Here is a 16,510-nt window from a genome sequence, read left to right as displayed (position 1 = left end):
TTGAGAACCACTTGACCGAGAATGTTGAAACTTAATAGGATGATTGGTCATGCAGAGTAGATGACCCCTATCGATTTTGGGGTCACTCCATTAAAGGTCAAGGTCACAGGGGCCTGAACATTGAAAACCATTTCCGGTCAGTAACTTGAGAACCACTTGACCCAGAATGTTGAAACTTAATAGGATGATTGGTCATGCAGAGTAGATGACTCCTAACGATTTTGGGGTCACTCTGTGAAAGGTCAAGGTCACAGGGGCCTGAACATTGAAAACCATTTCCGGTCAGTAACTTGAGAACCACTTGACCCAGAATGATGAAATTTCATAGGATGATTGGTCATACAGAGTAGATGACCCCTAATGATTTTAGTGTCACTCTGTTAAAGGTCAAGGCCACAGGGGCCTGAACATGGAAAACCATTTCCGATCAATAACTTGAGAACCTCTTGACCCAGAATGTTGAAACTTCATATGATGATTGTTCATGCAGAGTAAATGACCCCTAATGATTTTGGGGTCACTCTGTTAAAGGTCAAGGTCACAGGGGCCTGAACATTGACAACCAGTTCCGATCAATAGCTTGAGAACCTCTCGACCCAGAATGTTGAAACTTCATAGGATGATTGAACATGCAGAGTAGATGACCCCTATTGTTTTTGGGGTCACTCCGTTAAAGGTCAAGGTCACAGGGGCCTGAACATTGATAACCAGTTCCGATCAATAACTTGAGAACCACTTGACCCAGAATGTTGAAACTTCATAGGATGATTGAACATGCAGAGTAGATGACCCCTATTGATTTTGGGGTCAGTCTATTAAATGTCAAGGCCACAGTGGCCTGTTCATGTAAAATCATTTTTTGGAAATAACTTGAGAACCACTTGACCTACAATGTTGAAACTTAATAGGATGATTGGACTTGCAGAGTAGATGACCCCTATTTATTTTGAGGTCACTTGATCAAAGGTCAAGGTCACAGAAGCCTGAACAGTGACTTGAGAACCACTAGGCCAAGAGTGTTGAAATTTAGCGGGATGATTGGACATGCCAAGTAGATGATCCCTATTGCAGCCAACCATCAGTGTCTCTTTGACTTTCGCTCCTGACCCCTATTGACTTCTTGCCTATAGGACTTTGCATTGGGGGAGACATGCGCTTTTTTACAAAAGCATTTTCTAGTTGCCCTTTAATTGTCTAAAAATCCACATATTTTTACAAACTTACCATTTGGCAGAATTTCATTAAATTTCTTTCATCCTTTTATGTGAACATTTATTATAAACATGTGAAGTTGCGCACCCACACCTGGTCACCCACTTGCCTTAGTCACACCCCCTCCCCCTCCCAACCCCTCTCACCCCCCACCAAAAAAAAATTATTTTTTTTTCATTTCTTATTTTAGATTTTTTTCAAACCTTCCAAGTTCCCTTTAATTGTATAAAAATCCACATATTTGTACATAACAAACTTACCATTTGGTTGAATTTCATTAAATTTCTTTCATTCTTTTCCATGAATATTTGTTGTAAGCATGTGAAGTTGTGTACCCACACCTGGTCACCCCTTTACCTTGATCACACCCCCTCCCCCCCCCACCCCCCCCCCCACCAAAAAAAAAAAAATAAAATAAAATTATTCCTTATTTTAGATTTTTTTCAAACAAATGTCATGTACATGTTCACCACTATGAGGTTATGGGGCCCATCAAGTTTCAGTCAGATTGCCCAAGTAACACCAGAGTTATGGCCCTTAGAAGTTTCTAGAGTTAACTATTTAGGGTACTATAAATATGGCAATTTCTGCATCATAACTTTTGATATATTTGACCTAGAACTATGAAACTTAAACAGAATGTAGAGCACGATAATGTGGTTGTGCACACACAGTTCCGTAGGGATTTCTTATGTAACTTCAGAGTTATTGCCCTTTAATTGTCTAAAAATCCACATATTTGTACATAACAAACTTACCATTCGGCAGAATTTCATTAAATTTCTTTCATTTCTTTTCCCTGAACATTTATTATTAACATGTGAAGTTGTTCACCCACACCTGGTCACCAACTTGCCTTGGTCACACCCCCTCCCCCTCCCAACCCCCCTCCCCCCCTAAAAAAAATATTTATTTTTTTTTCATGCCTTATTTTAGATTTTTTTAAAACCTTCCTTGAATACTTATCAACATGCAAGTTGTACCATTCCCCCACCTCGCATTTCAATTAACTGCATTTAATTTTAAAAGCTAAGCTTATTACAGTAAGCATATCCCATTCAAAATAAATTCTTTAGTCAGGATCAAAGTATCATACATTTATTATGTACTCTTTAATTAAACATTTGTTTTCTGTTAAATTGATTTTGACTAATGAAATTATTTGCTTCTTATTAACGTCCTTAACTTTTTGCCGGATATATTTTTTTGCCATTCCTCACCACAGACCCTTTCGGCGGGGGATACCAATTTATCGAATTTGCTTGTTGCCACCTATTTTCCACCTTTTTCTGTCTTTCAGAATTGTTGATTGAAAAAGTGACTTATTAATATTTACATTGAATTTAATACAAAGATATAATAAATAATAAATATTCTGTCTCACAAAATAACCAAAATTCAAATTTTCTGTATACCACTCTGAATATTATTTTTGTCCAGCTACAGTCAGCATAAACTTATTCTCATTTTAACGAAACCCTTTGAAGAAGGAGCCTGGGTATACTGTTTTGCAGATGTTGGTCAGTCTGTCGGTCATTCGGTATGTAGACCAATCGGTTTCCGGATGATAACTCAAGAACGCTTGGACCTAAGATCATGAAACTTTATATAGAGGTTGGTCATGACCAGCAGTGACCCCTATTGACTTGGAGGCCAGTGGGTCATAGGTCAAGATCACAGTGACCTGGAACAGTTAAACAGTTTCCAGATGATAACTCTAGTACTCTTGGGCCTAGAATCATGAAAGTGAATGGGAAGGTTGATCATAACTAGCAGATAACCCCTATAGATTTTTAATTCAGTAGGTCAAAGGTCAAGGTCACAGTGAGTTGGAACAGTTAAGCTGTTTACCGGATGGTAATTTGAGAACTCTTAGACCTAGGATCATGAAACTAAATAGTGTGGTTGATCATGACCGGCAGACGACCCCTATTGATTTTGAGGTCAGTTGGTCAAAGGCCTAAGTCACATTGACCCAGAACCCTGGAACTTTTTTTCACATTTGATACAGAAGTCACTTATGACTGGTAAATGACCCGTAATTATTGATTTGAGGGCAGTACATCGATCGTCCAGTGATTCCAACCTGAGTCCATGTGAAGATTTTTGTACAGGGTTATCCATTATGTCTTACAGTTTGCTTTTAAATCAAACATCACAAAAATTTCTAAGTTTTTTTTCCACCTATTCACCACCAAGAAAATTTTCTAAGTCCCTATTTTCCACTAAACGCCACTCAATTTCCACCATGAAAAAAAAACTATGTTCTGCTTTCCACCAGTTCCCACCTTTTTGCCACCATAAAGAAAAACTTTACACCTAATGCCACCTAAATGCCACCAAAGTAAAGTGACTTTTGGTGACAAATTTACCACTTATGTGGAAAAAAGGGTTGAATTACACCAAACGCCAGCTAATGCCACCAATTACCAAACTTTTTCTATGGAAATAAGTGGCAAAGAGTGGCATTAGGTGGCAAATCTAGGGACAGGATATTACGCACCGAAAAATCAGTCAGAAAACGTTGTTTACAAACTCGAAATCGGCCATTAGCGGCATGCGTAAAAACGATTTCTTGTGAAAATCACAATTGCTGCATATTCGGTTACAGACAACATTGACAATATCAAAGACAAATCCTATCTAAAGTATTTGAGAACTTTCTCAAGCTGTCAACACCTTAGTACGCTTTAACAGACGTGTGAACAAACTTCTCATAATTATGGGCACATCAAACGAGAAAATCGCGGTTAATTAGCATGTTTGTTTGCCAATATACGAGCGGCTGTAGTGATCAATGATAATTGGCTGGAAATAAAGAAATGACAAACAATCTATTTCAATTGCAATTTATTTGAGCATCCTTGAAAGATAATGATTTTAATGATCAAACACCTACAACCCGGAACCGCAAAATTTTGTATTTTGCCTAATTATTAAACTGACACATTATCCGGTGCTCTGGATATGTACCATATGTATTAATTAAATTTACAAATACAAAAATTTAAACTCGCAATCAAAACCAACATTATCATAATTCATCAGAGGTTCAGTAGCCGTACGTGTTTTTAGACCCACCCAATAAAACGCTCTTCAAGAGGAGGTTAAAAAAGCACGGCCAAAAATGTAAACACATGACAGTTGACAAAATTGTCAGATTTTTCGCCGATATTTTCAGGTTTTCAAGCTGGGAAAAAGTGTTTGAAGCTCTACCTTGGTGTATATTACGCACCCCTTTGAGAAAATGAAAAAAATCTTTAAAAAAACTGCGTAATATATTCGAGTTTTTATGGTATCTAAAAAGCATATATGTTTATATGTACATTATGTATGGTTATTATGTCTCCCACCACACAGTGGTGTGGGAGACAGGGAGACATATTGATTTACTCCAGTCTGTGTGTGTGTCTGTCACAAAGCTTGTCCGCACTCTAAGTCGAACATTTCTCATCCGATTTTCACCAAACTTGAACAAAATGTGTTTGACCATAAGACCTCGGCCAAGTTCAATAACTAGCCAAATCGGTCCAGGCGTCTTGGAGTTATGGCCCTTGAATTACCAAAAATCGGTCTTTTTACTCTTGTCCGCACTCTGATTCGAACATTTCTCATCCGATCTTCACCAAACTTGAACAAAATGTGTTTGACCATGAGACCTCGGCCAAGTTAGATAACTAGCCAAATACCGAAAAATACTCTTGTCCGCTCTCTAAGTCGAACATTTCTCATCCGATCTTCACCAAACTTGAACAAAATGTGTTTGGCCATAAGACCTTACCCAGGTTCGATAACTAGCCAAATCCGCCCAGGCACTTTTCATTTATGGCCCTTGAATTACTGATTGGATCCACTCATCCAGACCATCTAATTGGATCCACTCGTCTAAAACATCTAGAGAAACTAACATTTTTCATAGGGGCAGTTGTGGGAGACATGCGCTTTTCTCAAAAGCATCTCTAGTTTTTTGCATATTTTTTTTTAAATAGCAACATATTGTTTTCCCAAAGTTGATCTGTGTCCTTTGTCATGTAGTGGGGGTATCTGTGTCCCATGGACACATTTCTAGTTAACTTAGAATTTTTTGGTTAAAGTTTTATAAAGTTTTTACTGGCAAAGCTCTAATTCAGAGTCAAGCACTGAGGAAAGTCGAGCGCGCTGTCTTACGGACAGCTCTTGTTTTAATTGTAAACGATTTTCAGATTTTATTTGACAAATTATTATTAGTGCTACAATACAAAATAGTGCAAATAATTAAAAAAAGATGATAAAACTAATTCCAGACCAGCTAGGAATGTCCCAACATAATTTTTCCATGTCAGATTTGGCATTGCGTCTAGCATGACCGGAATCACAGATCCCTTGGCCATGGAGAACAGATGAATTCCTGTAAGTTTTCCATTTGGACCAGCAGCTCCTCCCAGTGTGATTGCCCGGAAGTTTTTAAAGGCTGCAAACTACAGCAACTTTATCATAAAATTCTTCATCAGAAGTAATAAAAGTAGTCATATCTTCATATAATGAAATGAAAGTCTTGAGAAAGGTTTACTGTTACCACCAAATTGCTACATTACAATTTTGGTCTTCCGACTACTATTCTGTCCAATTAATGGGACCGGAGAAAGATATACTTTGAGTCATCAATACCATTACGAAAAAGTTCGGTGATATTACTCGCTAAAACCGAGTCAATTTCCTGGTCACAAATTTCTGTAGCTTTGAAGTGCCTAGACATTGCACTGAACCTATTATTATTATCATCAATGTCTGACTTCCTTTTACAAGAATCTGTATTTGCATTCTTGCCCGATTCTATATTTAAACTGTCATCATCACACATTTCAACACCTCCAGGTAAGTGATCATAAAGAGACGGACCACCTTGAGCCCCGAAATTCTGATATTCACATTCATAAGAATCGTCATAGTAATCAAGATTTTCATCGTCATATCCTTCAAAGAATGCCATCTTAGCAGCAAATTCTTTCATTTGTTTGTTTTGCTCAGACATTTGTTTTTCATGGGAGCTCATCTTTTCAAATTGTTTGTTAATCGTACTTTGCAATGCCGAAATTGCTTGTAAAATAACGTTTTCAGACTCGACTACAGCTTTTTCTTGATTCGACGAGGACGTCGATTTTTTAGAATTCTGGTTTTCCGCTTGCAGGCTGCTTTGCCTTTCTTGTCTTTCACTGTTATATCACATTGTGTTTGTCCCTCCGAACTACGTTCAGAGTCTTTGTTAATTTTCGAGTTTGACATGATAGTTTGAATTTGTGGACACCACGTACCCACTCGATTAATCACATTTATTCCTCGAATAAACTCAAGATCCTCGAGATATTACGTCAGATGTTGTTTGAATTAACTATTACAACAATTGCTGTACAGAGTACCGATTAAAATTTATTTAATTTTGATCTACGATAAAAAAAATCGTATTGCAGTTCAACAACGTTGATACTGATCCGCCATTAAAGCAACACTGCTTCAGCGCATGCGCAACACATCTCATTTAACCGAACGAAATTCTTTAACGAAAAAAAATTAAGTTTTGACCTCAGGTCTCCTTCGCTTCAGAAATAATTAATTAAAAAATGAAAAGTGCCCACCCGCCTCTTTTCCAGATGAACATTTTAAACAAATATTTTCTCTGGTCATACTTTAAAATGGTTTTAGGGGCCTCCGTGGCCGAATGGTTAAGGTAGCCGCATTCAATACAGTTGCCCCTCATCGATGTGGGTTCGAGCCTCACTTGGGGTGTTGAATTCTTCATGTGAAGAAGCCATTGGCAGGTCGGTGGTTCTACCCAGGGGCCCACTTGTGATGAAATAATGCACGGAGGGGCACCTGTGGTCTTCCTCCACCATCAAAGCTGGAATGACGCCATATGACATATAATAATTGTCTCGGTGCAACATTAAACCCAACAAATAATATTAAAATGGTTTTGGTTTATAAAGCCTTGTTTTTTTTATGTAATTTCTATGTCTATAGTATCAGTCTTCATTTTTAAGTCCAAGGAAAACACTAAACATGAAATGTTTATAAGTTGAAAAGATTTCAGTAAGACAAATATAAATAATGAGGTTTTTTTGGTTTTTTTTTTGTACAGATTGCCAGTTATGTTGGTCTAGGACAGGAAGCAACTTCACAGCCAAGCCTGGTATTTAAAGTTTAGATTTTTAGATCAACTATTTGAAATTTTTCTACTAGTAGAGCTTTTGTGATCACCTTTTCATCCGTGTCCACATCATGTAAGCAGTTTTCTCAACAATTACTTGGCCAAATGCTTTCAAACTTTACAACTCTCCGAGGCATTATTAGATGACCTCCCAGGACAAGTTACATAACTCTAAATTTAATTATACCCCCTACAAACGTTTGGGGGAGGTATATAGGAGTGAGCTTGTCAGTCGGTCCCTCCGTTGGTTTTCATTGTTTCTGGATGATAACTCATGAAAGGCTTGACAGATTTAAATAAATTTTGGTACACAAGTGTCACATCATAATATACAGCATCATAATATACAGGTCAAGTTCCGCTTTGCCTACAAACCACCATTTTTAGCTTACCTGAGCACAAAGTGCTCATGGTGAGCTATTGTGATCATGCTGTATCTGTCATCCATCTTGTGTGCATCCGTTCGTCCGTCATCAACATTTATGTTTAAACGACATCTCTTCCAAAACCAGTGAATGGATTTTGGTGAAACTTGGCCTGGGTGTTCCTTGGGTGGTCCTCTACCAAAGTTGTTCAAACAGTCATAGGGACCACCTGAGCTAAAAATAGAAAAATCTTCGAATGACATCTTCTCCTAAACCAATGGTCCTATTTTGAAATACTTTCACACAAATGGTCCTTGTGTGAGCCTCTACCAAGATTGTTCAAATTATTTTGATTCGTCATAAAACATGGCCACCAGGGTACGTGGTCACTTTTCCCTTTATGTATATAGTAGAAACTTTAAAAATCCTCTTGTGTGAAACTGTTTGCCCGATTATAAAATAATTTTACTCAAATGGTCCTTGTGTGACCCTCTACCCAGATTGTTGAAATTATTCACATTCATCAAAAAACATGGCCACCAGGAGGCATGGTCACTTTTCCCTATATGTGTATAGTGGAAATTTAAAAAATTTTCTTGTGAGATTTTGAAATAATTTTACATGAATGGTCCTTGTGTGACCCTCTACAGAATTATGTCTACCATAATTATTCAAATTATTGCCCTAGGTTAAAAAAATGTGTGTGACATGTATAATATATAGGCTAACATAGAAGAAACCTAACTCAGTACTTATACAAACACACTTGAAGCCTTGTCACAGGTGAGCGCTTTAGGGTCAATGACCCTCTTGTTTGTTTTTGAAGCTTTAGGGAAGGAATTTGTTCAAGCAAACAACTTAACTTAGGTGAGCAAAATAGGGCCATCATGGCTCTCTTGTTTTTAGCTCACATGTCACAAAGTGACAAGGTGAGCTTTTGTGATCGCATGGCGCCAGTCGTCCGTCCGTTTGTAAACTTTTGCTTGTGACTACTCTAGAGGTCACATTTTTCATGGGATCTTTATGAAAGTTGGTCAGAATGTTCATCTTGATGATATCTAGGTCAAGTTTGAAACTGGGTCACGTGCGGTCCAAAACTAGGTCAGTAGGTCTAAAAATAGGAAAACCTTGTGACCTCTATAGAGGCCATACTTTTCAATGGATCTTCATGAAAATTGGTCAGAATGTTCACCTTGATGATATCTAGATCAGTTTTGAAACTGGATCACGTGCCATCAAAAACTAGGTCAGTAGGTCAAATAATAAAAAAAACCTTGTGACCTCTCTAGAGGCAATATTTTTCATGGGATCTGTATGAAAGTTGGTCTGAATGTTCATCTTGATGATATCTAGGTCAAGTTCAAAACTGGGTCAAATGCGGTCAAAAACTAGGTCAGTAGATCTAAAAATAGAAAAACCTTTTGACCTCTCTAGAGGCCATATTTTTCAATGGATCTTCATGAAAATTGGTCAGAATGTTCCCCTTGATGATATCTAGTTAAAGTTCAAAACTGGGTCAAGTGCAGCCAAAAACTAGGTCAGTTGGTATAAAAATAGAAAAAAAAAAAAAGATTTTGTTCAAGCAAACAACTTAACTTAGGTGAGCAAAATAGGGCCATCATGGCTCTCTTGTTTTTAGCTCACATGTCACAAAGTGACAAGGTGAGCTTTTGTGATCGCATGGCGCCCGTCGTCCGTCCGTTTGTAAACTTTTGCTTGTGACTACTCTAGAGGTCACATTTTTCATGGGATCTTTATGAAAGTTGGTCAGAATGTTCATCTTGATGATATCTAGGCCAAGTTTGAAACTGGGTCACGTGCGGTCCAAAACTAGGTCAGTAGGTCTAAAAATAGAAAAACCTTGTGACCTCTATAGAGGCCATACTTTTCAATGGATCTTCATGAAAATTGGTCAGAATGTTCACCATGATGATATCTAGATCGGTTTTGAAACTGGATCACGTGCCATGAAAAACTAGGTCAGTAGGTCAAATAATAAAAAAAACCTTGTGACCTCTCTAGAGGCAATATTTTTCATGGGATCTGTATGAAAGTTGGTCTGAATGTTCACCTTGATGATATCTAGGTCAAGTTCAAAACTGGGTCAAATGCGGTCAAAAACTAGGTCAGTAGATCGAAAAATAGAAAAACCTTTTGACCTCTCTAGAGGCCATATTTTTCAATGGATCTTCATGAAAATTGGTCAGAATGTTCCCCTTGATGATATCTAGTTAAAGTTCAAAACTGGGTCAAGTGCAGTCAAAAACTAGGTCAGTAGGTATAAAAATAGAAAAACCTTGTGACCTCTCTAGAGGCCATATTTTTCATGAGATCTTCATGAAAATTGGTGAGAATGTTCAACTTGATGATATCTAGGTCATATTCAAAACCGGGTCACGTGCCTTTAAAAACTAGGTCATTAGGTCAAATAATAGAAAAACCTTGTGACCTCTCTAGAGGCCATATTTTCCAATGGATCTTCATGATATCTAGATCAAGTTCAAAACTGGGTCACATGAGCTCAAAAACTAGGTCACTATGTCAAATAATAGAAAAAACGATGTCATACTCAGTTCAAAACTGGGTCATGTGGGGACAGGTGAGCGATTCAGGACCATCATGGTCCTCTTGTTAATTGCAATTAAATCCATTCAGTTTTTAATAAATTACTCAATTAGCATCGCAAATGAACAATTAATGACACATGAGCGCGGGTTAATTAGATGTTGTTTTTATCACGTACGGCGTCAGACGACAGTTGAGAGAATACAAGTGTGTGCAGCTTTTCGCAACTGCGTTTGGCAGATGATTACTGTCTACTCGAGATAACCGATGTCAAAATAGAGTAAATTTCAACGTAAATTTAGTCGAAATATGAAGAAAATCAAAATATCAAAATCGAGATATCTGTGGTTGATTTATATGAAATAGGAAGGGAAAAAATCAGGACCAGGAAAATCAACTCAAGATATCGAAATAACCGAAGTCGAGATAACGGTTTAGGACTGTATTGTAAATAAATGTACATAATGAAGGAATTTCATGTACTGCAAACATCTGTTCTCATCTTTCAGAACTTTTGGAATTTTGTATCTCGTTTTACACATGGGGAAGTGATAGCTCAACTAAAGCATCTGGGACAAATAACTACAGAGATAGGACTTTGTCGGGTAATTTCCTTCTGAAATATAAAATGTTAGATTAAAGTGTAAAGGAAGCAGTGGTGTAATGGTTAAGGTGTCGTCTGCTCAACCCGGGAGGGTTGTGTTTTCAAGCCCCACTGGGGTCATGACCACACCTTATAGAATTATGACACTAGTACTGGTTTTTCCAGTAAGCAAACTTGAGAGCGGTTTATTATATGCCCGAAGGGGGGCGTATGATGTCCATCCGTTTGTCCGTTAGCAATTTGGTGCCCACTCTGTAACTCTTCACGGTGGGGGAACCAACATTATGTATTCCCAAATGGGTTCCGCTTAAAATCATATGTTGTGCTTCTGGTAGTATATATGTGGTAAACATTTCACAGAAAAATAGGTTAGATTTTTATTTGTGAGTGAATTTTGTGAAAATGAAATTGTTTGGCCAAAATATCGCAATGCAGTGCAACCGAGCATACATTACAAGCATGTAAGTGCATTTACCTTACCTGTATTTGTAGAAATGACGGAGAAAAACTTATTCTCCGTGAAGCGGTATGACTGAAAATTAGCAACATTTTTATCAACAGATGGAAATATTTGTAATTGTCCTGCGCCTGCTTAAATTTTGCCCTTGAAACCTTCCATATGCTAAACCCAACCTAGAAGAGAAACTGTATGGCGATCACTTTGCTAGAAAAATATCTATTGGCGAAAAACCGAATGAGATATATATGTTGTGCATGGGCTACGTATGTGGTGGATTAATTTTTTAAAAACTCCGCGGATCTTGAGCTAAAATAAAGGCTTGATGCCTTGCTGTCTTCAATTCGTTTCTTGCACTCACATTCTCCTCTGCATCAGGCCAATGTCAATATTGTTTGACAACTTCGAAACAACATTTTTAAGGTTTAAGAATAATTTTTGTTTTGATGTGATACTGGTTCCTTATCAAAATCAGTCTGTTCAAGGCATGACATCAATAAAAGAAATCATTTACTAACATATAATTACAACTATTACTCAATTCATAGATTTGCACGTTTCTGGTTGGCTGCTTCAGCACACGTGACCAACTTTCATTTCTCAATGAAGCCATCATGTATTCATTAGATCTAATTTATATGCAAATGAGTCCTTTGCCTGCGTCCATGACGACGAAATTAATGCGCATAACACAGGTACTCTTAAAGCTTGCATTTCAGTAAAAAAGGTTGCATTTTTTTTCAAATAGGAAACAAATGGAAGAAGTTTTTATAGATCTAGTTGTAATTATAAGAATTGAATGGTATTTTTCTGCGGTTCATCGATGTATGAATTGTCAGGAAATTTTGGTGTTTATGCAAATTAGATGTAAACTTCCTGACAGTTCATACATCGATGAACCGCAGAAAAATACCATTCAATTCTTGATTAAAATGCACGGACTGTATTTTTGTTACATACAGTATCTTTGTAAGTAGTTATGATCCCCGGTAAAAGAGAGTGCCTTGTTAATGTTGAATTACCTATTTCTAGATTATGTCAATTTTACCATCTTTGTTAAAAGTTTCCTTTTTTTTGTTAGGTTTTGCAATGTTTTGGCGAGACCATTGAAATGTCAAAATAGATAACAAGGATCTGCAAGCATAGTTATTCTTATGCTCCCGAAGAGGGCGAGCATACATGTATTGTTACAGCTTTGTCCATCCGTCCGTCCTTCTGTCTGTCACACATTTTGTTCTGGCATAAATGGCATTTGATTGAAACGTCAGATAGTCATATAACCCATTAAGACAAAGTGAAGTGTGAAAGAACAATGACTCTCTCTTTCCTAGTTTTTGAATTACCTCCCTTTTATTAGCTCACCTGTCACAAAGTGACATGGTGAGCTTTTGTGATCGCGCAGTGTCTGTCGTCCGTCCGTGCATACGTGCATCCGTAAACTTTTGCTTGTGACCACTCTAGAGGTCACATTTTTTGTGGGATCTTTATGAAAGTTAGTCAGAATGTTCATCTTGATGATATCTAGGTCAAGTTCGAAACTGGGTCACGTGCCATCAAAAACTAGGTCTAAAAATAGAAAAACCTTGTGACCTCTCTAGAGGCCATATATTTCAAAAGATCTTCATGAAAATTGGTCAGAATGTTCATCTTGATAATATGTAGGTCAAGTTCGAAACTGGGTGACGTGCCATCAAAAACTAGGTCAGTAGGTCTAAAAATAGAAAAACCTTGTGACCTCTCTAGAGGCTATATATTTCACAAGATCTTCATGAAAATTGGTCAGAACGTTCACCTTGATGATGTCTAGGTCAAGTTCGAAACTGGGTCATGTGCCTTCAAAAACTAGGTCAGTAGGTCAAATAATAGAAAAACCTTGTGACCTCTCTAAAGGCCATATTTTTCATGGGATCTGATGAAAGTTGGTCTGAATGTTCATCTTGATGATATCTAGGTCAAGTTTGAAACTGGGTCACATGCGGTCAAAAACTAGGTCAGTAGGTCTAAAAATAGAAAAACCTTGTGACCTCTCTAGAGGCCATATATTTCATGAGATCTTCATGAAAATTGGTCAGAATGTTCACCTTGATGATATCTAGGTCAAGTTCAAAAGTGGGTCACGTGCCATCAAAAACTAGGTCAGTAGGTCAAATAATAGAAAAACCTTGTGACCTCTCTAGAGGTCATATTTTTCATGGGATCTGTATGAAAGTTGGTCTGAATGTTCTTCTTGATGATATCTAGATCAATTTCGAAAGTGGGTCACATGCCATCAAAAACTAGGTCAGTAGGTCAAATAATAGAAAAACCTTTTGACCTCTCTAAAGGCCATATTTTTCATGGGATCTGTATGAAAGTTGGTCTGAATGTTCATCTTGATGATATCTAGGTCAAGTTCGAAACAGGGTCATGTGCGGTCAAAAACTAGGTCAGTAGGTCTAAAAATAGAAAAACCTTGTGACCTCTCTAGAGGCCATACTTGTGAATAAATCTCCATAAAAATTGGTCAGAGTGTTCATTTTGATGATATCTAGGTGAAATTCGAAAGTGGGTCACGTGCCTTCAAAAAATAGGTCAGTAGGTCAAATAATGAAAAAACCTTGTGACCTCTCTAGAGGCCATATTTTTCATGGGATCTGTATGAAAGTTGGTCTGAATGTTTATCTTGATGATATATAGGTCAAGTTTGAAACTGGGTCAACTGCAATCAAAAACTAGGTCAGTAGATCTTGAAATAGAAAAACCTTGTGACCTCTCTAGAGGCCATACCCTTGAATGGATCTTCATGAAAATTGGTCAGAATGTTCACCTTGATGATATCTAGGTCAGATTTGAAACTGGATCACGTGCCTTAAAAAACTAGGTCAGTAGGTCAAATAATAAAAAAACCTTGTGACCTCTCTAGAGGCCATACTTTTTATGGGATCTGTATGAAAGTTGGTCTGAATATTCATCTTGAAGATATCTAGGTCAAGTTTGAAACTGGGTCAACTGCGGTCAAAAACTAGGTCAGCAGGTCTAAAATTAGAAAAATCTTTTGACCTCTCTAGAGGCCATATTTTTCAATGGATCGTCATGAAAATTGATCTGAATGTTCACCTTGATGATATCTAGATCATTTTCGAAACTGGGTCACGTTTGGTCAAAAACTAGGCCAGTAGGTATAAAAATAGAAAAACCTTGTGACCTCTCTAGAGGCCATATTTTTCATGAGATCTTCATGAAAATTAGTGAGAATGTTCACCTTGATGATATCTAGGTAAAGTTCAAAACAGGGTCACGTACCTTCGAAAACTAGGTCAATAGGTCAAATAATAGAAAAACCTTGTGACCTCTCTAGAGACCATATTTTTCAATGGATCTTCATGAAAATTGGTCAGAATTTTTATCTTGATAATATCTAGGTCAAGTTCAAAACTGGGTCACATGAGCTCAAAAACTAGGTCACTATGTCAAATAATAGAAAAAACGATGTCATACTCAAAACTGGGTCATGTGGGAAGAGGTGAGCGATTCAGGACCATCATGGTCCTCTTGTTATACAAAATAATGCTTGTCCGGAGCATTTATTTCAAAAGAATTATTAAATGTATTGGATTGAAACTTCAAAAATGAAAAAGGCCATTGACAGGGAGTGCAGTGTCAAAGAACCATATCATTGCCGTACCTAGTTTTTTTCAATTATCTCCTTTTATTATTAAAATAATACTTCTGGAGCATAACATGAAAAATATAAAAGGCATTTGGTTGAAACTTCACAGAAAGGTAGAAGACATTGAGAGCAAGTGAATTGTCATAGAACAATAACTATCCTACCTCTTCTTTTTAGCTCACCTGTCACTGACAAGGTGAGCTTTTGTGATCACCCTTCGTCCGTCGTCAGTCCGTGCGTCTGTCCGTCAACAATTTCTTGTCTGCACATTAGTGGTTTCATTTATGATTTTATTTTAACCAAACTTGTACACAACTTGTATCACCATAAGATCTCAGTTCCTTTCTTGAACTAGCCAGATCCCATTATGGGTTCCAGAGTTATGGCCCCTGAAAGGGCCAAAATTAGCTATTTTGAGCTTGTCTGCACAATAGCAGCTTTATTATGTCTCCCAGTGGTGTGGGAGACGTATTGATTTACTCCTGTGTGTGTGTGTGTGTGTGTGTGTCTGTGTGTGTGTTATCCGCACTCTAAGTCGAACATTTCTCATCCAATCTTCACCAAACTTGAACAAAATGTGTGTGCCAATAAGTCCTCGGCCAAGTTCGATAACTAGCCAAATTGGCCCAGGCACTTCGGAATTATGGCCCTTGAATTACCGAAAAACGCTCAGATTTTAGGTGCATTCCTGGAGCCAAAAGGACCCCTGTACTACTCATGAGTAGTATAGGAGTCCTTTTGGCTTGATGAATGTGCATGCGCTCTAGTAGGGCAAGTTCGATAATGAGCCAAATCGGTCCAGGTGCATTCCTGGAGCCAAAAGGACCCCTATACTACTCATGAGTAGTATAGGAGTCCTTTTGGTTCCAGGAATGTGCATGCAATCTGAGTAGTATAGGAGTCCTTTTGGCTTGATGAATGTGCATGCGCTCTAGTAGGGCAAGTTCGATAATGAGCCAAATCGGTCCAGGCACTTCGGAGTTATGGCCCTTGAATTACCGAAAATCGGCCTTTTTACTCTTGTCTGTGCTCTTAGTTGAACATTTCTCATCCGATCTTCACCAAACTTGAACCAGATGTTTTTGACCATAACTCCTTGGCCAGGTTCATCAACTAGCCAAATCGTCTGAGGCACTCCAGAATTATGGCCCTTGAATTACCCAAAATCGGCCTTTTTACTCTTCAAAGGTATATTTCGAGGGCTGAGCGCGAAACTATCGTATCTTGTTCTTTATTTATATACAGTTACAATAGTTTCGCGCTCAGCCCACGATTTGTAGTGAGTAAACAGTATATAAAGACTGACTTGCTATTTAGATGATTAGGCAGTTGTGGTAGACATGTGCTTTTCTCAAAAGCAACTCTAGTTTATGATTTGATTTTTACCAAACTTGCACACAACTTGTATCACCATAAGATCTTGGTTCCTTTCTGGAACTGGCCAGATTCCTTAATGGGTTCCAGAGTTATGGCC

The 16,510-nt window shown here is 37.8% G+C and overlaps 1 protein-coding gene across 10 annotated transcripts in view; it reads left to right on the top strand.

Moving 5' to 3' along the window:
* The window catches only part of LOC123527417 (uncharacterized), a 265,494-nt gene that overhangs the window by 27,124 nt on the left and 221,860 nt on the right, over positions 1-16,510 (top strand). For 7 of the 10 annotated variants that reach the window (XR_006681734.2, XM_045306849.2, XM_045306847.2 and 4 more), the window contains 2 exons: positions 7,328-7,378; positions 10,836-10,931. The exons of 1 other annotated variant lie outside the window; for it this stretch is intronic. Coding sequence is in view for 7 of the 9 variants with exons in the window: in XM_045306849.2 (XP_045162784.2) it covers positions 7,328-7,378; positions 10,836-10,931 (147 nt within the window). In the remaining 2 variants the exon portion in view is untranslated. The remainder of the gene's footprint in view (positions 1-7,327; positions 7,379-10,835; positions 10,932-16,510) is intronic. 2 more of the 10 variants (XM_045306848.2, XM_045306852.2) reach the window with 2 other exon arrangements.

Source organism: Mercenaria mercenaria, chromosome 14 (genome assembly GCF_021730395.1).
Source record: "Mercenaria mercenaria strain notata chromosome 14, MADL_Memer_1, whole genome shotgun sequence".
NCBI classification, from domain to species: domain Eukaryota; kingdom Metazoa; phylum Mollusca; class Bivalvia; order Venerida; family Veneridae; genus Mercenaria; species Mercenaria mercenaria.
Note: the sequence above shows the minus strand (reverse complement) of the source record. Positions and strands in the feature narration are given on the sequence as shown.